The sequence below is a fragment of the Talpa europaea genome, assembly GCF_964194135.1.
Source record: "Talpa europaea genome assembly, chromosome: 7".
NCBI lineage: Eukaryota > Metazoa > Chordata > Mammalia > Eulipotyphla > Talpidae > Talpa > Talpa europaea.
This window is the reverse complement of record NC_140074.1, coordinates 118,101,153-118,127,158: the sequence shown is the minus strand read 5'-3', so window position 1 is coordinate 118,127,158 and position 26,006 is coordinate 118,101,153. Positions and strand designations below refer to the sequence as shown.

At 49.5% G+C, this 26,006-nt stretch overlaps 1 protein-coding gene across 1 annotated transcript; it reads left to right on the top strand.

Moving 5' to 3' along the window:
* Positions 1-1,892: 1,892 nt before the first annotated feature.
* PIP4K2B (phosphatidylinositol-5-phosphate 4-kinase type 2 beta) lies at positions 1,893-24,969 on the top strand (the record flags this gene model as incomplete). Its single annotated transcript, XM_084236706.1, has 10 exons — positions 1,893-2,072; positions 12,356-12,453; positions 14,933-15,029; positions 17,405-17,557; positions 19,016-19,162; positions 20,160-20,198; positions 20,739-20,852; positions 23,537-23,795; positions 24,245-24,348; positions 24,889-24,969. Exons 1-10 carry the CDS (start codon positions 1,914-1,916, stop codon positions 24,967-24,969), a joined length of 1,251 nt encoding a protein of 416 aa, XP_084092832.1. The 5' UTR covers positions 1,893-1,913.
* Between the last annotated feature and the right edge of the window lie 1,037 nt (positions 24,970-26,006).

Below are 26,006 nucleotides of genomic sequence, written 5' to 3'. Positions count from 1 at the left end.
AAATGAACATCTATTCGGTAGATATGTGACAGAATGATGTCAAGTTAGGGTAGAGCCAAGGGAGTGACAGGGAATCTAGAAAAAATGCAAACAAGCCCTAAATGAACTGTTGAACTATTTGGCCTATCCTTTGAGCTGTAAAAGTAAAAGCTGTAAAAGTGTGTGTATATATACAAATGTGTAATTTTTACATGCTTTTAAAAAAAAGTTAGCTTTGTGAGACTATCTTAATTGGTAAAGACTACTATGTAAGGAAGCCAGATTGTATCTTGTTATGGAGTAACAGTAAGGCAGGGCAAGTGAATCCAGCTAGCTTAGGAGGGACCTTTGTGTATTGATAGGATTCAGAGTAGCTCCCCTTTTATATGGCTTAGTCTCCAATGTGGGCAGCGTAGTGGTGGAGTCAAATGATTTTAAGAGTCATTATGCTCCCTAGCTCTTAAAATAAACAGAAGCTATTTATTTCTTGGCTGCCCTTTTATCATGTAGTAATCACATTATAATTCTAGATTTCCAGGAATTGTTTGCTACTATTTTTTGGTCAGGTATTAAAAAAACGCAAAAACTCCTGGGATCAATTTTCTGTCTATTCCTTCCCCTTCTCTGTTCTTTCCCCAGAAGCCCTCATTTGACTCTTAGCAGCAACTAGGCACTCTTGACACCCCCTTCCCTATCCTCCCCTCACACTCATTGGCTGGATTAGTTCCTTGCTCTGCTTCTTCTAAATCTTCTTAAAATGAATTTGGATTTTTATTTGTGAGCACTTAGGATGTCAGGCACGATAATGCCCAGTCCTTCCCTAGAAACTAACACTTGTTATTCATTTCATCACCTCATCCTGATTCCCTATGCAAAGGTTAATTATGTCTTTCGTTTTATTACTTAGTAATAAAGGTTACATTTATTTTTGTAACTGTTTAAAGAGCTACCACGTGCCGAGTAAGGAATTTAGGAGTTGCCATACAGACCAATATTGATCCATAGTTGTGTTGAATAGAGGGAGATCCTTCGTCCCAGAGGAATCATGTAATAGTGGGTACAGTTTACTCAAAGATTTTACAAAGTAAACCAGCGAATAGGCGATTATGACTCTGCTGTAGGGTGGGTGCCTTAAGATGCGGGCGACCTCTCAGCTCGACCCTCCGCGGGAGGCCGGCGGCAGGGGGGTGGGTGTAGGACCCATTCATAAAACCCGAGGCTCCAGGCTTGCTCCTCTCATTGGCCTGGGGGGAAGGGGGCGTGCCCCGCGGGTGGAGCGCGCCCGGGGCCCGAGGGAGTGGGAAGATCCACGCTCGGGTGGAGCGAGGGGGCGTTCCTCGGTTTTCCCGGCAGGACTTCCTTTTCCCCTTGCTGCGTTCCTCCTCTCTCCCCCGGGGTGGCGGATGGTACGTCCCTTCCTCCTCGGCTTCCCGCCCCACCTCCCCTCCGGAGCTGTGGGGCCGCCGCCATCTTGGCACGTCAGGCTGAGGGAAAAAGCCAAACCCTGCCTTGGGGGGGGCCCCGACAGGGAGACCCTCCCGCGATAGGCAGCGAGACCTGCCGGCCTCCTCCCTTCCCGCTCGCGCGGGGCTCTGAGGCGCGCGGAGGTCGAGCCGCCTTCTGTCAGCCCGGGGGGGAGGGCGGGCGGGGCGGCCGCTGCCTCCCCGGGACGAGCCGAGCCCCCTAGACGGGGACGAGCGGGCCTGGAGGCGGCGGGGCGGTGCCGCCGGCCGGCTCCCCGGGGCGGGGCGGGCCGGGGGGGCGGAGCGTGGGGCGGACGGAACCACCCGGGCGGGGTGGGGAGGTAACGGGACGGGCGCGACCATGGCGCGGTGAGGGAGCGGGGGTGGGGATCCGTCCGGGGGAGGCCTGGGGCCGCTGGCTTGTGCGCCGTCTCGGCCGCCCCCCCTCTCGCCGCCGCCGCCGCCCCGGGCATGTCGTCCAACTGCACCAGCACCACGGCGGTGGCGGTGGCGCCGCTCAGCGCCAGCAAGACCAAGACCAAGAAGAAGCATTTCGTGTGCCAGAAAGTGAAGCTATTCCGGGCCAGCGAGCCGATCCTCAGCGTCCTGATGTGGGGGGTGAACCACACGGTAACCAGCTCCCCCGCGCGCGCCCCTCGAGCGCGGCCGCGCGCGCTCCCACGCCCCCCGCGGTCCCGGCCCTCGCCCCGCGGACCCTGCGGGCGACGCTCGCCACCGCTCGCCCGGCCGCTTGCACGCCCACCCCACCCTTGCACGCCGTCCGGGCCGTCTGTGCACTCCCCGCGCGCCACGCGCGGCCTGGCGTCTCGGCGGTATGCCGTCGCCGCCTCCCCTTCCCTCCAGCCCCTCTGGCTTCCTGTGTCGGGCATGCCTGCTTGGAGCTGACCCCGGAGCGCAGAGGCAAGGCCTGGTGCGGTGGAATCGCTTTCAGCCCCTCTCGCTCTCTTCTCACCTCATCCCGTTTATTGCATGCGTTTCCCCTCTTATTCTTTAGTGAGCTGCCAGCTCGCAGTCCAGTCGACAGGGCAAGCAGCCCTGACCCGCCCGCATACTCCTGCTTCTGGTCATTTGGTTGATGTGGCAGCTCAGAGTCCCAGCCTCCAGACCTCCTTGGCCGTGGAAACCCTCCTTAGGTTTCCTTTTTTTTCATCTTAACCAAGATGTATCAACTGGAGAAACCCAGGCTTCTTGAACCACACACACTTTGCGGGGGACCCCTCCCGGGCTTAGGGAGGAGAGAGAATGTAACCATTTGAGAGAAGGTGAGGCCTGATTATTAGGAGGGCTCTTCGTGGTAGAAATAATGTGTCTTTCTGTATTCGCCTATGGAAGACCTTGATTTCTTATTTATTGAGCTTTCTGTTGTATGAGCATGAAGGGCATGATAATGGATGGTGATTCGGATGAGACAGGGCTCCCCTGATCTTTGGGGCACTTCGAGATAGACTTCGAGATTGTCCAGTCTTCCTGTTAGGCAGTTGAGCCTAACACAGTGTTTTGGCTGGAACACTTTATGTGCTGTTGGTTTAGGGTCTTCCAGCCGCTTGCGCCTTGCCGTCTCTGATCATTTCATGGTGAGTCCCTACATTGGGAATGAGCAGAGAAAAGTAAAAGCACCTGAAACACCAACGCTACCTAATACAACTTTGGAATGAGGGAGATGAAGTTAATACCTTGAGTATCCTGTGGATTTCAGTTCTTTAGCCTCCTTAACTTTCTAAGCACTTGAACTTGCCCACAAGACCGAATGACGAAGGGACCCAGGCCCAGTAAGACATTGTGCTTAGCTTTAGTAGAGGAGCCTCTCCCTAGAGGTTGATGAACCACAGTCCACAGAAAAGCACATGTGGATGGTGAGGGCTCTGTTGGTGTCTTGGTTGTGGATGGGTTGCTGTTTTCAGTGGCCTCACTAGGTGAGCAGTTACTGACTAGGGTAGGGAGTACCTCTGGTTTCATGTCAAGACCTCTGGACCATGGTCAGCAGAGTTTTTTCCTCCTACTTCCTGCAGCCTCAGGGGTCATCTGACCACGATGCATGGGAAACTGGGTCATAAAAATGAGAACCCTGTGTCCCTGCCTGGATGTCAATCTCTAATTTTGTTCTGCAGTTTGTTTCTCACTAGAAAGCATCCTGTCTGTGTAGTGAACTGGTAGAGGTCTGAGAGTCAGGAATATTACAACTAACTGGAAGGGAATTTGTGTCCCTTATTTCATGAAGAAATGGAGGCTCTGAGTAGAGGTTAGCTCACCTGTGGGCACAGCAGAAGATCTGCTCGCTGTCCATCACCAAGACTGTGTTGACCAATGGTGGTGCTTCGGTGGCAGGTCCTGTTTTCTTGGACTCCTCTTCGTTGTCCTAGCTCTCAGCCAAGTGCCAGGATTGGTGGGAATTACCATCTTGTTAGGAAGCCTGAATGTATACTCAGCTGTGTGTGTCCGTGCATGCGAGTTCTTGGAAGTGCTGATGCCTGGTTTTCTGATAGTCAGTGAGTTTGGTCAGATGTGGGCTTCAGATAGAAACCTCTGAATGGCAGATGGCTGGCTGGGTGTCTGTGATTCCTGTCCTCTTGGACTAACTAGGTTACCACCTTTCTTGACTAACTTTAAGAAAGTTTGTTGAGGGCTAGCTGGAAAGGCATTGACTTTAAGCAAGACCCACGCCTCTGGGGCCTCCCCGGTGGCGCAGCGGTTGAGCGCTGGGTTGCGAAGCTGCCTGCGGACTTTGCAGCGCCGGTTCGATCCCTGGCTGCTCCCTGGCCACTGGAGGAGGGTCCCACATGGCGCGCAGACCTCTCCTGCCGCCCGCTGCTCCCCTCAGCAGTGTACTTCGGTCCTTCTGCCTGCTCTGCTCCCCGCTCTGGCTCTGGTGAATTCTCTCACCCTCCCGCGCTTCTGACTGTACCCAGTGCATGTACAAATAAATACATAAATAAATAAATAAAAATACATGCCTCTCTTTAAAAAAAAAAAAAAAAAAAAAAGACCCACGCCTCTGGGCATAATGAGTGAACTCCTTAGGGGAAATACACTGTGCTCCATGGCCCTGGATAAGCCAAGCTTTGGAGGGCAGTTAGTTCCAACTTTAATTGCATCATCTTGCTCTGCAACGAGGTCTCCAGAAAAAAAAATATAAAACCTTGCAATTCTCCAGGGGGTCAGGATCGCATGGCTTTTGCCACTCATTTTGGAAAGGTTGCCTTCAGAAGCCTGTTACCATAATGTTTTGTGACCCAGGGTTTCACATACACCTTTTCTTTCATTCTGTAGTTTCTCACCCATTTTGGGCATTTAGCTGGTGGTCTGACTGATGGTACATCAGATATGAGGAATGGCTATGTCTTTATCTATAGTAAACACCACTGACTTTCTTGTGAGATGGTTGATTACTTCTGGTGGAAAAAGCGAACTCTAGGACCTTAGTCTTGTCGCAAAGAACTCCTCTTGTGGACAAGAGGAGCAACCCTTCTCATGGAGGGAGACCCTGTGGAAATCGGGAGAAAAGTCAGAAGACTTTGGATCTACCAGCGGAGAGCTAGTAAAGATAGAAAACCAGTGGTTTAGTAGGAGGACTGCTGTTCAGAGGCTCTGGAGGTAGGGAGGATATGGCCTCAGGGCGGTGTGGAGAACGCAGGAGGCGGACCTGCTTCATGACCTCTTCGCCATTTTAGGAGCCAGGCGTTTGTGAAGCCTCACCCAGGAGACCAGAGGCGTAGGTGCAGCTGATGGTAACCATGTTTAAGTGTTTGGGAAACTCAGACTCTTCTTCAGAGCAACTGCATCCTTTTACTTTTTTTTTTTAAGATTTATTTATTTATGCATAGTAGAACTGGGGTACAGGCCAGAGATGCGGGGGTGAGAGGATTCACCAGAGACAGAGTGGGGGACAGAACAGGCAGATTGACTGAAATACACTGCTGAGGGGAGCAGCGGGTGAGCCAGGAGAGGTTGCTGAGCCATCTGGGTTGCTCCCTGGCAGGCCAGGGGATCGAACTTGTGCTGCAGAGGCTGCAGACAGCTTCATAGGTTGTGTCTTAACCCCTTGCACCACCAGGGAGGCCCCCATCCTTTCACTTTTCCTTCAGCATTGTATGAGGACCCAAACTTCTCTACATCCTTGTCAATTATTGTTATTGTCTGTCTTTCTGTTATAGCCATCCTAGTGGGCGTGAAGTGGTATCTCATTGTGATTTGGATTTGCATTTCCATTTGTGTTTCCTTGGTAGTGTGATGTTGAATATCTTTTCATGTGCTTAATGACCATTTATGTATTTTCATTGGAGAAATATCTATTAAGGGCCTCCCCTGGTGGCGCAGCGGTTGAGCGCTGGGTTGTGAGGCTGCCTTTGCAGTATCAGTTCGATCCCTGGCCTGTGGCGAGGGTCCCACAAAAAAAAAAAAAAAGAAAAGAAAAGAAAAGAAATATCTATTAATATCCTTTGCCCATTAAAAAAAAAAATTTTCCCCATTTTAAAGTTAGGTTGTCTTGTTAGTGAGTTGTAAGAGTTCTTTGTGTATTCTAGATTTATGTCCCTTGTCAGATACATGATTTACAGATATTTTATCTCATTTCTGTGTGGTCTTTTCACTCTGTTGATGGTATCTTTTGGACCTCAAGTTTTTAAGTTTGGTAAAGTCCAGCTTATCTGTTTTCTTTGGTTGCTTATGCTTTTGGTGTTCTATGTAAGAAGGCTTTTCCTAACCCAAGATCTTAAAGATTTGCTCCTATACTTCTCTTATAGTTTTAGCTCTTACATTTAGATCGATAATCCATTTTTTAAAGATTTATTTGTTTATTTATGCAAGAACTGGAGTGTAGACAAGAGGTGGGGGGGGTGTGTGTGAGAGAGGATTCATCAGAGACAGAATGGGGAGCAGAACAGGCAGATCTACTGAAATACACTGCTGAGGGGAGCAGTGGGCGTGACAGGAGAGGTCTGCTGTGCCATGTGGGTCAGCTCCCTACCGGGGATCAAACTCATGCTGCAGTGGCTGGCAATAGCTCGAAAGCATTGAACCTTTATCTCTGCACAACCAGGGAGGCCCTATTATCCATTTTGAATTAATTTTTGTATATGGCATAAGGAACAGATTCGTTCTTAGGATTGCTCAGCTCTCTCTCACATTCTACCCCTGTTGAGTGCAATCATTTTTTATTTATTTATTTATTTTTTTTTGCTTACTGCTGACCTAGAACCTCCCTAACCTGACCTTTTATCCTGCATCAATACTTTACAAATATTTAGTAAATATTTGGCTCTAATGAGGCCATTGGATGAATTTGCCTTTCTACAAGCCTTTCCCCCTCACAGAGAACAGTGGGACTCCAGCAGGAGAAGAAAAACCAAGGTGTAAAGAGGAGGACTGAACCCAGGGGTGGATTTGGGCCCCCGTAGTTTTTGTCTCTTTTCCTCGCTGGAGTTTGGGGTCTTGCTTGGACCTTCAGGGTGTTGGGAGTGTGTTTCCTAACATGGGTATCTTCTAACGCTGGCAGCTACAGGGGATTGTCAGTGCTGGCCCACCCATTTCTGAACCACCCATGGAAGCCCACAACATGTCAGGAAACCTGCATGTCCAGCCCATGCCTCCTGGGTAACAGTTCCTCTGAAGGTCACACAGGGAAGTAGAGGCTTCTGGAATGAGAAGTTCACCAGACTAGAACTAGGACTGAATTTTCACCTCTAGTCGGGTCAGCATGGAGTGCCTCTCCGCTACTAAGTTGTTTCTCACTCAGCCTGTTTAACCTCATTGTTTATGCTGATGGCTCATGGAGTTAATCGTGTGGATAATCCAGAAACCACTTATATGATGAATTTAAGGTACAACAGACTTACTAATATCATTTGTGTTTATGTGATGTTTGATTGAGTTTGCATTGCACAAATGCACTGTGACTGAAGGTGAAAGAAGTTGACCCATAAGTGTGCTAGATTGTAAAGGAAAGGCACATCTTCCTGAAACATTGCTTCTGTCACCACCTTTCTGCTATAAAACCTTTCACCACTCCCCTTTGTCTACTTCATAATGTTTCTTCTCTCCCTTGCACTTAAGACTACAATTTGGTCACATCCTCATAACTAACCGTAATCTTCTTTCCCCTCCATCAGCCTCTGGCCATGCCAGCTTTGCTGGCTTTGTTGCTCACCCTAGTGTTAGTCCACCCGTCAGGCCCCCATGCCTTCCCTTTGATTGTGCAGCTCCTGATGCCCAGTCACTGTGTTAGCCATAGTGACATGGGGAAGATAGTCTCTTCCTTCTAGGCATTCACAGTCTGAGGAGATACCGAAATGTAAACAAATGATTATCTGAGTGAATGTGATCTTTAGGAGATGAAGATGCACAGAAGAATGAGTAATTAATTCAACCCAGGGAAGACAGGGAAGCACTCACAGAGAAAGTATCATTGAGCCAGATCTCAGAGGGTGCTTAACTTTATCCCTTTTTCTGTTGTTGCTGCCGCAGTCTGTCACCTGAACTATTGTAAAGGTTCCATAGATGGTCTATGGCTTATTTTGCCCTATCCAATGTTTGCTTGATTTTGATTCTAGAATTAATTCCCTTTCTGTATCACCCATCTGATTATATGAATTCCTAGGCTTGAACCTGAGAGGACGTCCTATTGCCTGCATAGTCAAGTCCAAATTTATCTTGTAGTGCACAAGCCTAAATTCAAATCTAGGCTCTGCCTCTTAGTAATAGTTTGGCTTTGAGCAGCAGTTTTTCTTTCTGCTCTTCCTTTTCCTTTTCTATAAAATGAACATAATGCTTTCCATGCAGAATATTAGGACAGAGGCAAGGAGTGAAAAACAGCACCTTAGTCAAGGTATCTGTCCATGAGGGCGGCACAGCCCAGTCAGTACAAGAGCCCAGGTTTAGGCACCAGACAGACCTGGGATCAGTCTTGAATCAGCACACATTGCCTGACCTGGAGGGAGGTACTTGAACCAACCCTTTTGTTACAATAGCATGTTAACACTTTATGTTGCTAGTAAGTATTAAAAATACTAGCATTGAACAGAATGAATATGAGATCTATATAGTAACAAAGTATTGGTCACTTATAGGCATTCAGTGAATAGAACAAGTGCAGCGGACCGCGCAGAGGTAAACAAGCTGTTAATTATTCATATACATAACATGCTAGGCTATCTCCCTCCACTCCTTATACTCCTAGCCTACCCTGCCAGCCTCTAGGCCTCCCTCCCCTCCTCCATCCACACATAACATCCCTAAAATGGGCATTACACTTCCACAACTCTGAGGCTTGGTCCTGACTGTTTCTGTCACCTGGGATTCCCCCTCCCCCTTTCTTTTGAGAACCACATCCTAGGCCTTTCCAGATATATTTCTCTGTAACTCCTTCTAGTGACCAATGCTCTCACTCCCATTCCAAATCATTTCTTAATCTGTCCATCTCCCTTTATTCATAAATCTGCAGCACTCATTATATTATATTATGTTATCTGTGTTCCCAGCTAAACCAGTCCCCAACTTCTGGCATAGTGTGGGCATATTAAAAGGCCCTCAGTACATTCAGAAGTAAGCTCAATATATGTTTGGCAGAGCCTGAGCCAGATCAGGAAAGGCCTTGAATGCCAGGCTAAGGAGTTAAAGCTTTACCCTGAGCTGGGTGAGGAGCCATGGAAGGTTTTTAAGAAGAGTTGTAATATGATCTTTCCAGGGTCAAGTGCTCTTGGCAATACCAGGAGAGGCTTTAGGTGCCTTGTTTCTAAGCCTGATGTGTGAGGGCTGGCAGTCCAGCTGACCACATCAGCCTCACCCTCCCCTCTGACCGTCTGCTGTTCCCTATGTCTCTGTCCGCGTTCTTACTGGTACCCTGCTCAATTTCAAGTTTCACTTCTTCTTGGGTTTGTCTCATCTTCCTCATAAGATGATAACTCCCTACTTATTTTGTGTGCACAGTGCACACCCCGGCCCCCATACAACCCCTCCTCCCTAACATGAAATGAATGAAGCATGTAGTAGGTATTTTCGTAAGTGCTTGTTCAACTGAAATTGAATAGAAGTCTCTGGGGATATAAAATTTAGCACAACTAAAAAAAAAAAATTGTGCAGCTAATCCCTAGAGTGAATCATCTACATGTGGCCCAGTGGAAATGAGGGGTGAGTCTGTGAGTTGAGATGCATGGGTTGTTTGTCAGTACATCTCAGAAATTTCCTGCAGTTGGGTTTATATAGTCGAGAATAGGTGTGAAATGAGAACTAAACTGACTAACTTACTCTAAGCTGCACTAGAGTCACACAGAAAAATAATGAATAGAGCATTCCTGAATACTCCTTGTAGTGGCAGGAATGGACCACAGTGCAGGTTTTCTGATCCCATGCAGACTGGGTAAAGGAGTCAGAGTTCTCAGTGGTTTTGCAGGTTTTTTATTGGGGTTCACCAGGCATATGAAAGGCAGGGGTGCTGGGGGGCTGGGAGGCTGGCAGTCCTCCTAGCCCCCAGCAAATCCTCACTATCTGGGCTCTCCAGCCTTCTCTCGGCTTCTCTTTCAGCTTCTGCTGCTGCTTCTCTCGGCTTCTCTTCTTCTCTCAGCTTCCATTCGTTCTTGGCTTCTTCTTTTGGCTTCTCTTGGTGTCCCCGTGATGCCGCCCTTAAAAGCACAGTCTTAGCCCAGGTGAATCCCATCTACCTATGCCCACACCCTACTCCAGGTGCCCGCCATGAGGCATGCATTCAGGACTGCAAGGATCCATCGTCTATCCTGATGGCGGGAGGGCAGAAAAGCCTGACATTTTTCCTTACCCTACATTCCTGTTAGGATCCTACATTCCTGTTAGGATCATTCACCCTGGCAAGGGCTAGTTGACCCATCTCAAGCAAGTGCTTTAGTTTTCATTTTCCTAACATCAAGTGCTGGCCTTGGCACTGGGCCTGGATTTTGGAGGTACCCAGGATCAATTAGGAGTACACGCTGTAACATTTTGGTGTAAAACCATACTTTTTGAGCCAGTGCTATGCTCTTTCTAGCATGGAAGTATGAGCGAGAAAGATGGGATCACTTAAGAGCCATGAACTTCTGACTTAACTGTCAGAGCCAGGCTTAAAATGCAAGGAAAAAGGAAGTGGAACAACTACCATGAATTGTTTCTGTTGGCAGAAAAACAAGGAAGTGGAGTGGTTTCCTCCACAGGCAGACACTTAAAAATCAGGTTCTCTAGTGAGCACACCTTGGAATGGGAGCTGGCGGGGCTGTGTGTGTGTTTAGTCAATGGCAGGCTTTACAGGCCTGGGTATGCTGGGAGTTTTAAGTGCATAGTTTGAGTTTCAGTAAATGTGTATAGCCATATAATCATCACCCCAAACAACACAAGAGAATTTTTTTTTTTTTTTACCCTGATTCACACTTCTCATGTTCCTTTACAGTCAGCCCTTTCTAGTCCAACCCAGGTAGCCTCTAACTGGAATTCTCTTACTGTGGAGTCCTGCCCTGGAATTTCATGTGAAGGAATCATACAGCATGTACTGTTGTGTCTTTGACAGTTTGTGCCAGCAGGTTAGAGCCTCTACCCTGCTGCCAACTTGTAGTACTACCCTATACTCCCCATACACTCCTGGGTCTGCCTTAATTTCCCCACAAGTAACGATTTTTCACTACTCCAGGTTCCCTAGCCCAGTTACTGCATTAACTTGTACTTCCTTCATTTTCTGACATTTCTAAATAAAAAAGGTTTGGAACATAAAAAGGGGCATCAAATTAAATGCCATTTCCCCCCATTTATGCTCCTGGAGGAGTCCTAATGACTCTGGGTTATTCCCCTACTGCCACATGGGGCCTCATTGAGATAATAGGATTTGCAAAGAAGGTATCTGGGTAGCACAAGGCTGTGCTGCCCCTCCCCCCCTTCCATTAAGTCAGAACTAAGGTTTCTTCTGCAAATTCTGAGTGCATTAGTGGCAACTGGGTTGAGGGTCAGATGTCAAATACTCCGTTGTGATGGGAGAGGATATCTGTGGCTAATTAGACCACTAATTGGCTAAGCTGGGGGTGGGAAGGGCAGGATCTGCCCCTTCTGCTCTGTTCCAGTGGGAAATTAGGTCCCTGTCCACCCTCTAGCTCCCTGAAGGGGGATGAAAGGCAACCAGAAGGTTTGTTTGCCCTGGGGGGTGAGGGACCCTACCCCATTTCCCCCAGTTCATCATAAGACAGGACATGGCAGTAGCTGGCCCTGCTTTAACCAGGAGAGTTAAGAGTGAGCCAGTGACCTGATGTCACTTTAAATTTAAATGTAATGCTTTGCTTTGTAGATGAGTTACACACCCACACAAACCCATCCAGCTTTTTTTCCTGCCTCAGGTTGATTTTTGGAGTGACCCGTCATTTTTGTATAGATTTCAAAAGTGTCAGTTAATACCCACGTAGGTTGGGTAACATTTATCTTTTAATCCATTTATTATTGCATTTGACACATATTTATATAGGACCTGCTATAGGCAAATCATGGTGCTAAGCACCAAGGAGTCCCCAAAGGTCAGTTAGATGATCTTTGCTTACAAAGATGAGTGATGTGGTCTCGCCTGGCTTACAGTCTAGCACGTGTGTGAGGTTTATAAACATTAACTGCAATGTGAGGGGAGGTGTGAGGTGGCCAAAAGCAGTATACAAACAGTGCTTCGGGAATTCCAAGCTGAGAAAGAACGTTTTTGGTCTAGACAGAAAAGCTTTATGGAGGACATACCTTATCAGGTGGGGAGAACTTTAATAGGTAGAGAGGAGCTTGGGAACTTACTTGAAGAGAAGAGCAGAAATGAAGACAAGGAGGGAATCACGGACATGTTTTTGGTGATGCAGGGGTCCCCACTCTGTACTGCGTTGTCTCTTAGAGGCTGGTGGCCTCCTGGCTGAGAACCTGACTTCCCCCTTGCTTTGCAGATTAATGAGCTGAGCAATGTCCCTGTCCCTGTCATGCTAATGCCAGATGACTTCAAAGCCTACAGCAAGATCAAGGTGGACAATCATCTCTTCAATAAGTAAGTTGCTGCTCAGTGGGCTCAGATTGTATAGGGGGTTCTTTCCCTCCAGGCAGAGAGCTTCTGAACTCCTGCATGCTGGGGCCGAGCCAGCACCCGGCAGAGTGACATTGACACCTGGATCACAGCTGAAAAGCTGGCTGGGAAATGCTTTCAGTGTCGTCCTCTCCCCCACGCCCTGTTTTCATCTCGCTCCTGCAGCCTACCTCCAGGGTCCCCCACGTCCTGTTGTCATCTCGCTCCTGCAGCCTACCTCCAGGGTCCCTCAGGGCATGTGGCTCAGCCCTGGGTGATTCATCTAGGGTCAGTTTAGGTAGAACTGAGCTCCTCGGAAACTGAGGTATCCAGTAGGAGGCTGACATCAGTGGTTCTGTCTCGATCGGAGTCTGAGGCAGGAAGCTGCCTGGCATGTTCCTGGCCTGGGGTGCAGCCAAGCTCTTTTCTCTCCAACTGGTGTGTGAACAACAGGCTGAGCACGTGCCCAAGGGTGCTGTCCGAAGTAACTCTTCATATTTTTTTGTTCCCTGTGGCTTCTTGTGAAGGTTGTCTCATTTTGTTGGAGCAGCCCTCTCACTTGGCACAGTTTAGGGTCTGTTTTAAGCCCTTTGGAGACCTAGTTTTTTCATTCCACTGTGGGTCCCCCCAGGAATTATTTGCTGATCACATTCTCTTCCTTTCTGCATTTGATTCCTCGTTCCACTCTCCATTGTCCCACAGTCCCCACCACCTCACCAGCTGGGCTTTGTCATGCCACCATTCCCAGACTGTTAGCCCGGAGGAGAAGCTTGATTTGAAACCATCCCTTAGTGGCCTCTCTCTGCCATAGTAAGTAATAACATCTTGTTCTAGAAGCTATCTGTCTTCAGTGCTGCCGCTTGCTAAGTGGCCACCTATGGAGATGGAGAACTCTCCTGTGTTTCTCCTCTTCTCACACATCCTTCACTCACTTCTGACATCAGCTCTGTGGGTTTTCCACATCTCAAGCAGTTCTGTGACACCAGCTGGGTGTGCTGCAGTTCAGTTCAGTGCTGACGCGACGCTATGTACCTGGAGTTAGGACCAGGTCCCACAGGTGAAGGGCTCAGTTCCACGAGAGGCCCTTGCTCCCCCTCCCCCTCAATGCCAAACACAAGTTCAGGTTGTCACCTGTGTTTCTGACCAAACTGCTGTAGATTGGAGAGTCCCATAGGGTCCCCCGCCTCAGGGGGACCCTCCCCATACCGCCATGTGCTCACCAACCTAGAAGCTCCTGAATCTGTCCTTTTGAGTTTTTGTGGTGGCTTGATTATAAAGGCACAATAGATTAAATCATTGGCCTTTGGTGATTGATTCTACCTCCAGCCTCTCTGCTGTCCCTGCAGGTCAGGGGGGAAACTGAAATTTCCAACCCTTTCATTCTAGTTGGTTCCCCTGGCAACCTGAAGAGTTTCTAGGAGTCATCTCCTGAAAGGGCTTGCTGTGTTCTGTCGCAGAGGTCAGGGCTCTGGCAGCGGCGTTGGCACTGCTGCCTTGAGGGTCCATGATCTCTGGTGAAGTTCTGCCACCTTGAGGGCTTGGCCTAAAGCAGCCTCTTCCAGCTTTCTTCATTCCCTTTGTCCTTTCAACAACTGTTGATGTGCCAGTTTCTAACATGTAGTGCTGTTCACAAGAAGACGGGCATATGAGACCTTCATACAGAGCCATTGACTTTTCTTTCCTTGAAGTCTATCATCCTGGAGCATTGGAGAGATATGCTTCTGAAAGGGAGTGTTGCAAGCAGGGTGACTCTTGAAATGATGGAGGACTTGGAGGAGGCATCAATTCAAGGTGATTCTCTTTCCTCCTGGGAATCGGTGTTGACTAAGGAGTGGGAAGCGTGGAGATTGGTGCCAGCAGCCAGCAATCAAGGTTTCATGAACAGATGGGATCGAGTCAACTGACTTCTTCTATCTAAAGCTCCCTTTCCCTCCAGCCCAGTGGAAGCCAAGGATGGGGCTTCCTGGATGTAACCATCTTCAGGATGTGTTCATAGAAACTTCTCCCAAGGAGAGGGCCCTTTCCTCATATTCAGCCCGAAGATCATCTCACAGCACATGTTCCCTGTGGTCACCCCTCTAGCAAGTACAGTGTGCGTGACGTGAGACCTGTGCTCAGCCTTGCAGGTCAGGTGTTTTCCCTGTAATGTAAATGTGGTAGAAAGGTAACATACACTCAGGAAGAGTGCGTAAGTGATAACTTTATAGCTAGATTAATTTTTACAAAGTGAATTCAAGGGTTGAAAAGTTTTTAAACTTTAACCTGCTCAAATTCACCTGGACTCTGTTCAAAATGCAGATTTCCACACTCAGCTCCAGAATTTGTGAGGCATAGAAACCTACATTTTAAGCACTTAAGTGATTTGTTCAAATCCAGATCTGTGGACTACACTTGAGAGGTTCTGATTAAGTGTTAAGATGAGCAAGTAGAGATTCATGAAGTTATTTTTTCTGCTTTTCCCTAGGGAGAACCTCCCCAGCCGCTTTAAGTTTAAGGAGTACTGCCCCATGGTATTCCGAAATCTCCGAGAAAGGTTTGGGATTGATGATCAGGATTACCAGGTACGGGGTGTCTGCAGAATTGGAGGGGTTGGGCAGTGGAGTGGGGTCAGGAAGCCACAGGCAGGACAGGTGGGGGAGAAAGCACTTGCTGTTCCTGGGCTATGTCTTCTTCCAGGTGTCCCTTGCCCAGGCAGTCACCTTCCCAGAGTTGGTGGGTGCTTGGAGGGGTCAGGGCCTTAGAAGTGCTTCTGATGAGACCTTACAGGCTCAGGCTTCATTGAGAGCAAGGCCCAGCTCTGCTCCTTGGGAGGGAGAGCAGCGGGAGGGAGAGGGGTCCATGGAAGCTGCTTCATTTTAGTCTGACATTCCCAGTCCAGGCTGAAGAACACTTCTCCTTCGTAGTTTGACTTAAGAGAGAGAATTGTTGCCAGCGAGAGATGAGGCCTCTTAAAGCAGATAAGACAGATTAGAAAAGGAAGACTTCAAGGGTAGTATAACCTCTTGCCAGGTATGAGTGTCACCTCCTAAACATGTCCCCTGCCTTGGTATTGGGAGGGAGGGATAGACATGGCCGGCAATTGCCCCCTTCGAGGGGTGACTGTTGTAGAGACCTTTGACTTAGTGGGAGGAATCAGTCCCCAAATGAGGGATGAGTTTGGCTGACTCATAGTCTATGGTTTCTGTTGCTTTCCCACCTAGCACCTTCCTTGGACCTTCTTCCCTTGGCAGACAGCCTGGTAGCGAAGGTGGGAGATTTTCCACTTCACTTTGAGAGCATTAAGAAATATATAACTAACTTTCATTTGTCTGTGGGGGAAAAAAAACATATAGCCTAGTGAAATGTCCAAATCTTCCAGAATACTGTAATTCCTCCTACCCCACTCCCAGGATGCCCTTCACAGAGTAGTTTATGAGAAGCGGGATGAGCCGGGAACACATGCAAAGATATGTGTCCTGAGGCGGAGGGGGAGGGGATTTGATTGGAGGAGCTGCCAGGACTGGAACTCCCACTGTTCACATCTGAGAGGTACTGGGAAGTCCCTTCTGTTAGGTCAGAGTCCTCAACTCAGTCATGACCTGGTCGGAGCCTGAGGTTTTCTGAAAACTTCCTGCCATTATTGCAACCTGAGGTTGCTAGGACCTCTTTCCTCACTGTGGCGCCTTCCCTTCCCCTTACCATCCAGCCACATCCTCTCAGTGTCTGCATTTTTTCTCTGATAGCCTTGTGGGCAAATGACTGTGCCCAAAACTGAAATGGGGATGGGAGGATGGTGTTAACGGAGAGGAGTCTACTTGTGGGCTACCAGCACCACAGAGTCCAAGAGTTATGCCTGGGAGTGAGGCAGGGATAGGCCCCTCTTCCCACCTGGGCTCGTGGCCTGTAGGTCATCCTGGGAGAGTGAGGCACTCAGCCATGTAGCCTATTCATGAACTGGGGACACCCAATTTTGAGGGGCGCTCTTTTAATTTAGAGAGCCCCTTACCACTTCAGACTTCATTTCTGCCTTGCAGGCAGTGCACCTTTCTCTACCAGGGTCTTACAAGGAGGCACTAGGTGAAGGGGTAAGTAGGACCTGAGATAGGGCCTGAGGAATGGGCTCAGAGATGAGGCTTTTCTGTGAGGGATCCCATATGTGTTTTCTTGGCACCACATTGGAGAACATTGGGGCTCTCCTCCTCTACTTTGTCCCCTAGAGGTCTTCTCTTGACCTCTGCTTGGTTGACACATACCTTCGGTTGACACACCTTCTCTGCCAGGCCCCTGGAGATTTCTAGTGCTCTCTGATCCTAAGGGGAATGGGGCCTTGAGGTGGAGTAGAGACAGAGCCAGGAAACGTCCCCAGAACCGCCTTGTAGTCCGGTACAGAGATGCAGGAGTTTGAGTGAGGGAGAGGGGTGAGGCAGCAGGATGAGGGTCAACTTCCTGCTCTTGGAAAGGTTTTCCAGCGAAAAGAGACTACCACATCCATTGCTTCCTTATACTAGACTTCTGGAATATTTCCTAAACTGTCACCCCAAGAGACTGGGAGAATCGGCTTGGTCCACATCCCCATGTTCCAGGTGAGGAAGCTCAGGGCTAGAGAAGTGAAGTGGCTTCTGTGAAGCCCAAGTGAGCATCGGGATCAAAGCTAGTCCCCTGACGTGTGAGGCAGAGTTAGGGTTGGCAGGGGAGCTCTGGGATCAGAGTCAAAGGAAGCATTTCCCAGTCTTCTTCCCATCACAGTTGGGGGTCAGGAGCCAGGTGGTAGGGGAGAACATTTAGGAAGACTTCTAGGGGGCTATGAACTTCCTACAAGAAAGGGTGGGCGAGGTGCCCTCTGTCTTAGTGGTGTTGCTTTAGAGCAGCTGTCCGGCCTACATGAGAAGACTCAGAGTAAACGTCAGAGTCCTTGCTCTCCTCCCGAGACCAGCCTGCTCTTGTCTTGGTCCATCAGAACTCAGTGACACGCAGCGCCCCAATCAACAGTGACAGCCAGGGCCGGTGCGGCACACGCTTCCTCACCACTTACGATCGGCGCTTTGTCATCAAAACTGTGTCAAGCGAGGATGTGGCTGAGATGCACAACATCTTAAAGAAATACCACCAGGTATGGTGAGTCCCCGGCCTGGACATTGGAGGAGGGCTGGAAGGGGGAGAAGAGAGCCCAGTGGAGCTTCCTGGGAGGGGTTGGTCCTCTCTGGTGGTGGCAGACATTTGAGAACTCAGCACCTGGCCCTCCCCTGCTGTCATATTTTTGTGAGGTGAAAGCCTACTTGAAGAAAGGAGAAATGAAAGCCAGTGACTGACTCAGACCCACTTGAACAGCTGTTTCTTGTCAGAGTTGGGAAGTCTTCACACTCAGGCACCTGCTTCGTTTATTCTAAAAGAGGCCTGGGCAGGCGGCAGGGTTTCTTTTCCGCTTCTGCTTTCCACTGCTCTGAAATCTGTCCACGGGAGAATCAGGGAGTGCAGGGGCACCATCTGCGTGCCTGTTCTAAGTCAGTGTGGGGCTTTTTTTAAAAAAAAGATTTACTTTTGGGCCTCCACGGTGGCGCAGCGGTTGAGCGCTGGGTTGCGAAGCTGCCCACAGCCTCTGCAGCGCTGGTTCGATCCCCGGCCGCTGGGCGGGGGTTCCACATGGCGCACGCAGACCTCTCCTGCCACCTCCTGCTCCCTCAGCGGTGTACTTGGTCAGTCTGCCTGTTCTGCTCTGGCTCTGGTGAATTCTCTCACCCTCCCGTGCTTCTGACTGTATCCAGTGCTTGTATAAATAAATCTTTAAAAAAAAAAAAAGATTTACTTTTATTTATGCATACAAGAACTGGGTGTAGGCCAGAGGGGTGGTGGTGGGGGGAGAGGATTCACCAGAGACAGAGTCAGGAGCAGAACAGGCAGATTGACTGAAACACACTGCTGAGGGGAGCAGCGGGCGAGACAGGAGAGGTCTTCTGCGCCATGTGGGTCAGCTCTCCCTGGCCAGGGATTGAACTCATGCCACAGTGGCTGGTGATAGCTTGATAGTGCTTAGACTTTAACCTCAGGGAGACCTGGGGGAAGCCCCTCTCTAAAAGCTCTTATCCATGCCCTTCCCTAGGCCCTGCTGTAAACTCCCCCAAACCAGAAATCCCTCTTACCACTTCTCAGGAGCCACAGAGAGAAGCTAGCTTCCCTTCAAGCTCCAAACACCATCCCTGATGGTGCAGGGGTTAAGTCTTAGTGCTATCAAGCTATCACCAGCCACAGTGGCATGAGTTCGATCCCCGGCCAGGGAGCTGACCCACATGGCACAGCAGACCTCTCTTGTCTTGCCCGCTGCTCCCCTCAGCAGTGTATTTCAGTAGATCCACCTGTTCTGCTCCCCACTCTGTCTTTGGTGAATCCTCTCACCACCCCCAGCACCTTTGGCCTACACCCCCATTCTTATATGCATAAATAAATAAATCTTTTTTTTAAAATAAATAAATAAATAAAAGTTAGAACCCTGGGGAGTGTTTTAGCCTGGAGAATGCCCTATCCAATCAGCTATCTTCGTAAATTCCTTTGCCTTCCCACCCTCTCTTCCTAGTTCATAGTGGAGTGTCATGGCAACACCCTTTTGCCACAGTTCCTGGGCATGTACCGCCTGACTGTGGATGGCGTGGAGACCTACATGGTGGTCACCAGGAATGTGTTCAGCCATCGGCTCACTGTGCACCGCAAGTATGACCTCAAGGTAAGGCTCCGTGTTTCCCAGCTCTATGGCTGCCTCTTCCCTGTGGTTGGGCGGGGCCTCATCACCAGCTTTCACTTATCGGGAAGGCCGGAACATGTGTTTTGGTATGAACAGGCAACCAGAGATGATATGCCTGATTCCTGTGGACCAAAGTCTGGTCGACAGTGACAAGAGGTTATTTAGCACCAAGAACAATGAATGTTCTTCAACTCTCGTCAGTGGGATGTGCGCACAAGGGCAGCAGTACATGTCAGGCTGTGCTGACGCACACCCTCTGCACTTGTCCAGGCTTGGAAGGCTGACAGTCCCAAGTGCATTTCTAGACATACCTGTGCCTCGGAGCCATGGGACTCCGTTGTTTTTGAACCTGGCTCCCTGACTTCTGTCACCTCACACTACTCCACCTGTCTGTCACAGTTTCCTTTCCATCCCTAGGTGCCTGTGCACTTCTCTCCCCAGGATCACATAGGCTGCCTGGAATCCTCTCCCTCCTAGCCCTGCCTCTCTTCCTGCCCTTTTGTCTACCTCTGCCTTCCCACCTAATTACTTCCTACTTACCCTTCTGAGCTCAGCTCAAGTATCAGTTCTCCCAGGAAGTAGGCTTTGACCACCACCTCCCTGTAGTCCTGTGCTGCCTACTTTTGAGTGTCCTGTCCCCTCCCCTGTACCACTTAGCACCTCTGTAATTAACGAATGAATTAACCGTGTAACCACTGCATAATGTCTGTCTCCCCTGTTAGAAGGAAAGTTCCCTGTGGGCAGGGACTGAGTCTTTGGTGTGGTCCTGTTTCCTGAGCACCTCACCTGTCCACACATGCTCAGAGCTCTGAAGATGGTCTGTGACAGAGGAAGTGGACAAGTTGCTGCCTCCTGGCCCCTCTAGGATTCTAATCAGCCTGCTCCATTTCCCCTGCTGGCTCTCCCCAAAGATTGGTGCACATTTTTTAACTCAATGAATTTACTTCAACAGGACTTCTGATAGCTTTTATCCTTTCAGGGGTCTACAGTTGCCAGAGAAGCAAGTGACAAGGAGAAGGTAAGCTGGGACTTGTGCTGGTCACGTGTGGCTGGGTCAGTTGGATCAGAAGCCCCCTCTGTCAGACATCCTGTCCCTTCTTCCACCGTGGCCCTGAGCCCAGTTCCCAGATAACAGTCTGTCAACATGGAATTCTCTGTATTGCTCAGACCTGCCTGTCCTCATCCTTGGCATCTGCCTTGGTCCCCAGCCTTTAACCTCTGCCCTTGCTGGGCTCTTTGTACTCCTAGAGGACTGGCAGTTTCCATCTGAGTCCAGCCTGAATCAGCGAGTGGCTGCCCAAGTTTGAGGTAGTCCACGCTTGGCAGAAAGTCATGCTTTAGTCAGTTCTCATTGTTTGACATATGCACCCCATTTGCCATCCATCCCTGCCTGGCGGGAGCCAGAGATGTCACCTCCTACACTGCGCTGTTGATTGGCCCACTGACCATCTATGTGCTAAGGCCCCTTCCCTTATCTAACCATTACCCCCAGCAGAGTGAGTACTCCTTGGGGTGAATGAACCAGGCCTCCCACCCTGACTCTCCATTGTTCTCCCAGGCCAAGGACTTGCCAACATTCAAAGATAATGACTTCCTCAACGAAGGGCAGAAGCTGCATGTGGGCGAGGAGAGTAAAAAGAACTTCCTGGAAAAACTGAAACGGGATGTAGAGGTACTTACTAACCCTCATTTTCACATTGGTTGAGTAGGGCTCCCTCGTCCCCAGAGCAGGAGCCTCTTTAACCTTAAGAAAAATTGAATTCACTGGTTTCCAGGAGTATAGACAAAGGAGATGTGATCTGAGCATGCAAGTGGGCATGCCATTTGGGGAGCAGCCCGGTTTGTGCCAATGGGACCTCTGTGACTCAGTTTGGAATGCAGCACCTTCTTTAGATTACCCTTCAAGCTTCACTTCTGCTGCTGTCCCCCTGGGGAAGGGGCAGCCTGCCATCAGCATGACAGGAAGTCAGCTACTCACATCCACCAGCCAGACCCTCCTCTGGCTCTGATTCTCCCCTTACTCAGCAGCCTTCTGGTTGGAATGGGACTTCCTATGGAGAGATTCCTCCGTGGAGGACAGATGCTAAGTGGTGCATGTGCTGTCTGGACTGCTCGATAATTTGCTGTCTACTGCTATTTTAATAAATTGGGGGTCTGCTTGTTAAGGCCAAATCCTACAAACCTTAAAAAAATATTTTTTATTGTGGTACAGTATACATAACAGAAAATTTACCATCTTAACCATTTTCAAGTGTATAGTTATATGACATTAAGTATATTCACACTGTGATGCAACCACCACCACCCTTCTAGTCCCCCTGGACTTCTTAATCTCCTACAACTGGAACTCTGTCCGCAATAAGCACTAACTCCTCAGCCCTCCCCCTCAACCCCTGGCGATCACTATTCTATTTTTTGTCTCCCTGAAACTGATTAGGAACCTCAAATAAGCAGAATCATAATAATTGCCTTTCGTGACTACCTTATTTCACTTAGCATAATGTCTTCAAGATTCATCCATGTTGTAGCATGTTAGAATTTCCTTTTTAAGACTAAATAAAATTCAGTGTGTGTGTGTGTGTGTGTGTGTGTGTGTATGGTACATATATAAACCCTTGGTTTGTTTACCCATGCAGTTGTTGATGGACACTTAGTATATTAAGATTCTCTAGAGAAACAAAACCAATTCAAACCAGTAGGATGTAGAGAGCTAGACAGCAGGATGGATGGATAGATGGTTGTTTATTGTAAGGGATTGACTCATGATTATGGAGGCTGAAAAGTCACACATCCTGCAGCTAGCAGGCTATAGACCCAGGAGCGCTGATGTTTCCTTCACTATTAGAAGGCAGGAAAAGAGCTGATGTCTCAGAGGCAGTCAGGCAGGAGGACTTCCCTCTTATTGGCTGAAGGGTCAGCCTTTTTGTTCTGTTCAGGCCTTCAACTGATTATTCACTTCCTTCATCTTTTCTTTTTTATGTTTATTGCAGCACTTTTTTTTTTTTAAGATTTATTTATTTATGCATAAAAGAACTGGGATACAGGCCAGAGGTGGGGGGCGTGTGTGAGAGGATTCACCAGAGACAGAGTGGGTAACAGAACAGATTGAAATACACTGCTGAGAGGAGCAGTGGGCGAGACGGGAGAGGTCTGCTGCGCCATGTGGGTAGCTCCTTGGCTGGGAATTGAACTTGTGCTGCAGTGGCTTGGGACAGCTTCAGAGGTTGCATGTTTACCCCTTGCGCCACCAGGGGAAGCCCACCCTCACTTCATCTTATGTAGTCTGATATTTTCTAGTTTACGTTGTGGTATTGAATAATTCTTTTTTTTGAAAAGTATTTATTTATTTTTATTTATACAAGAACTGGGGTATAGGCCAGGTGTGCGGGAGGGTAAGAGGATTCACCAGAGACAGAGCGGGGAGCAGAACAGGCAGACAGATCGAAAGCACTGGTAAGGGGAGCAGCAGGCACGACAGGAGAGGTCTGCCTCGCCATGTGGGAATCTTCCTGGCCGGCTGGGAATTGAACCCGCACTGTAGAGGTTGTAGACAACTTCACAGCGCTGTGCTCAACCTGCTGTGCCACCGGGGAGGCCCGGTATTGAATAATTCATTTTTTTAAAAAGATTTATTTATTTATACAAGCACTGGGTACAGTCAGAAGTGTGGGAGGGCGAGAGAATTCACCAGAACCAGAGCGGAGAGCAGAACTGGCAGACTGACGAAATACACTGCTGTGGGGAGCAGCAGGCGTGGCAGGGGAGGTCTGTCTCGCCATGTGGGACCCTCGCGGGCCGCTGGGGATTGAACCGGCGCTGCAGAGGCTGCAGGCAGCCTCGCAGCCCAGCGCTCAACCGCTGCGCCACCAGGGGAGGCCCCCGGTATTGAATAATTCTTAACAGTGCTAATCCCTGCCCACTAAATTGGATCTAGGACTCGTAATGGGCTGAGATTTGTGCTTTGAAAGACACTGCTGTGTCGCGTCCCTCTCCAGCCTCTTTCGCAGTGTTCCTTTGCATTATTTCTTTCCTCAAACTCACCATGGCCTCTCTTGATCCCCGGCTGTGTGGGCTGTTTCTCTTCCTGCAGTGCTCCTTCTGCCTCCACCTGCCTGATTCCTCTTCACCCATCTGGCTCAGTCTCAACTCCTCCCCTCAGGGAGGCCTTCTCCTGGGGAATGACTGTCTTCCTCGTAAATGCGGAGCTTGCTGAGGGCAGATATCCTGATGTGTTATTCCCTGTTGTCTCTCAGAACCAGAGGATTGAGTTGAAAGTCTCACCTTTTCTCCTCTTTGCCCATGCCACTGCTATGTGTAACCTCTTCCTTCTGTTTCTCCTTCCCCCTCCTCCTCTAGTTCCTGGCCCAGCTGAAGATCATGGATTACAGCCTGCTGGTCGGCATCCATGATGTGGACCGAGCCGAGCAGGAGGAGATGGAGGTGGAGGAGCGGGCAGAGGAGGAGGAGTGTGAAAACGATGGCATGGGGGGCAACCTGCTCTGCCCCTACGGCACCCCTCCAGATAGTCCCGGCAACCTCCTCAGCTGCCCCCGCTTCTTTGGTCCTGGGGAATTCGATCCCTCTGTTGATGTCTATGCCATGAAAAGCCATGAAAGTAAGTAGGAGCCTGTGCCTCCCTGCCCGCCCCTAACCCCCCTCGGCCCCCTTCAGGCCCGGGGTCTAGATGCCCCTGTGAGTATGTGGACCTCATTAATTGCTGACTTCGGCGACTTTCTGCCTTCAGATTCCCATACTAGATCACGACTAGCAACTATCTTCAGGGGCTCTGGGGTCCTGCTGTCAGGCTTCCTCCACCTCTCTCCTTGTCCTGAGATTTTGGAGGCTGGTTCTGCTCTGATTCATGAGATGGACAAAACCCTATAAACACTGTTACGTCAGCCCACAGGATGACTGAAGAGCAAATAAGCAAATAAAGCATCTAGAAGGACCCATTTTCTCAGGTCCAAAGTGCTAGACAGGTCTGAAAGGTGCTGGATCCAGCTGGGCCCAGCTGATTTCTGCTCTTTTCCCTGCTTCCTCCCTTCCTGTTCCCTTCTCCTTCAGGTGCCCCTAAGAAGGAGGTCTATTTCATGGCCATCATTGACATCCTCACGCCATATGATGCTAAGAAGAAAGCTGCACATGCCGCCAAGACGGTGAAACATGGGGTGAGGAGCTCCCAGACCCCTAGGGCAGTAGTCCTGTCCCCCTACCCCCAGAGCAGAGAAAGGGAAGAGCAGCCCCCCTTCTTGCCTTGTTTTCTCTGCCACCTACAGACTAGCCCCTCCCTGTGGCTGGGTAACAGCCCAACTTGTTTTCCCCTAGTTATCTGGCCCCCAGGGCCCCAGCCTGGAACCTCTCCCTAGGGCTGCTGGGCATGTGGTGCATCTTGTTGACCTCTGGTAATAGCTTTGTTTACATGCCCACACTGCTCCCCAGAGGACCATTTCCTGATGAACTGGGAGATTCAGAACCTGTTCTTACCTCTCATTGCTTTGCCCCTACTTAGTGGGTGTAACACTAGGCTATGAATCAGGGGAGTGAGTTTAGGGCAATTCTGGGTCGTGGGAACCACACCTCAAGGTGGCCTGCTTGGTTTAGGGGCTCCTAAGATGGGCCAGAGGTTCCTCACACCCAGGCCCCGCTTAGGCACAGCCTCTTGAGGAGGGCCAAGGAGCTCACCCTGAGTCGGCCTCTGTGTCTTTCAGGCAGGGGCCGAGATCTCGACTGTGAACCCAGAGCAGTACTCCAAACGCTTCAACGAGTTCATGTCCAACATCCTGACGTAGTTACCTTCTGCCTTCAGCCAGAGCCAGAGAGCTGGATGTGGGGTCAGGAATGGAAAGAGGGAGAAGGGTGTATTTGGGCTAGATGGGCGGGTGGGGAGCAGATGGGGGTAGGGGAGGGCTTTAGCAATAGACTGCAGCCTGTGACTCCAAGACGAGCTGGGGAGGAGGGGCTATGCTCTAGCACAACTGCTCACAGGGTGTAGCCTCACCTGCTTACTCCTTGACTTTTTTATTTTACCCAGTTGACCCAGGTTAAAAAGGGGGTTTCCTATTTGTTACCTTGCAACCTTTTAAGATACCTTGGGGCCAGAGATGACTTTGTGGGCTTATTTAGGTTTTATTTCTAAAATTCGATTGCCCCAGGTTTGCTATTTATAACAGTGTATGTCATCACCCTATTCACCCTCCCCATCCCACCCTGCTGTCACTTCCCTTCAATTAAAGAGGCACCCCACAGACCCAGCCAAGGGTCCTCTCAGAGCAGAGCACTCTGACGCCGGAGGAGAAGCGGTCAGATGCCTCAGCCTGGCTGCGTTTGATCTTGTCCGGATTAACTTTTTTTAATTTTATGGAGTTTTGTGTGCAACCTCCTCCACCTTTCTGCCTCGGATCCAAGTGAAATGTTACATGATTGATTTCTCCATGTAAATGCTTTTCTCCCAAAGGAACACTCCAGACCAACATCAGGCATCTTGGATGAGAATCAAAGATCTCAGAGGGGAGTGAGTTCATCCTCATGGGATGGTGAGGGGCTGGGGGAGCTGCTGGGCTCTCGGACGGCTGGTTCTCAGAGAACCCTGTGATCATCACCCAGCCCCTGGGCTCTCTCAGCTCCTGGAGTTCAAAGGTCCTCTCTCTAAAGCCTGCCTCCCACTGGGTCAAAAGGAACTAGAGAGCACCTTTGGATATAACAGGACCCTTGTGTTTAAATGGTTGTTACCCTTGGGAAAGCCCCAGAAGCTGATGAGTGTCAAATGAGGTCTTGTGCCTCCATCCATTTACTTCCCTCAGACCTTCTCCCAGGCACCTCACTTGTT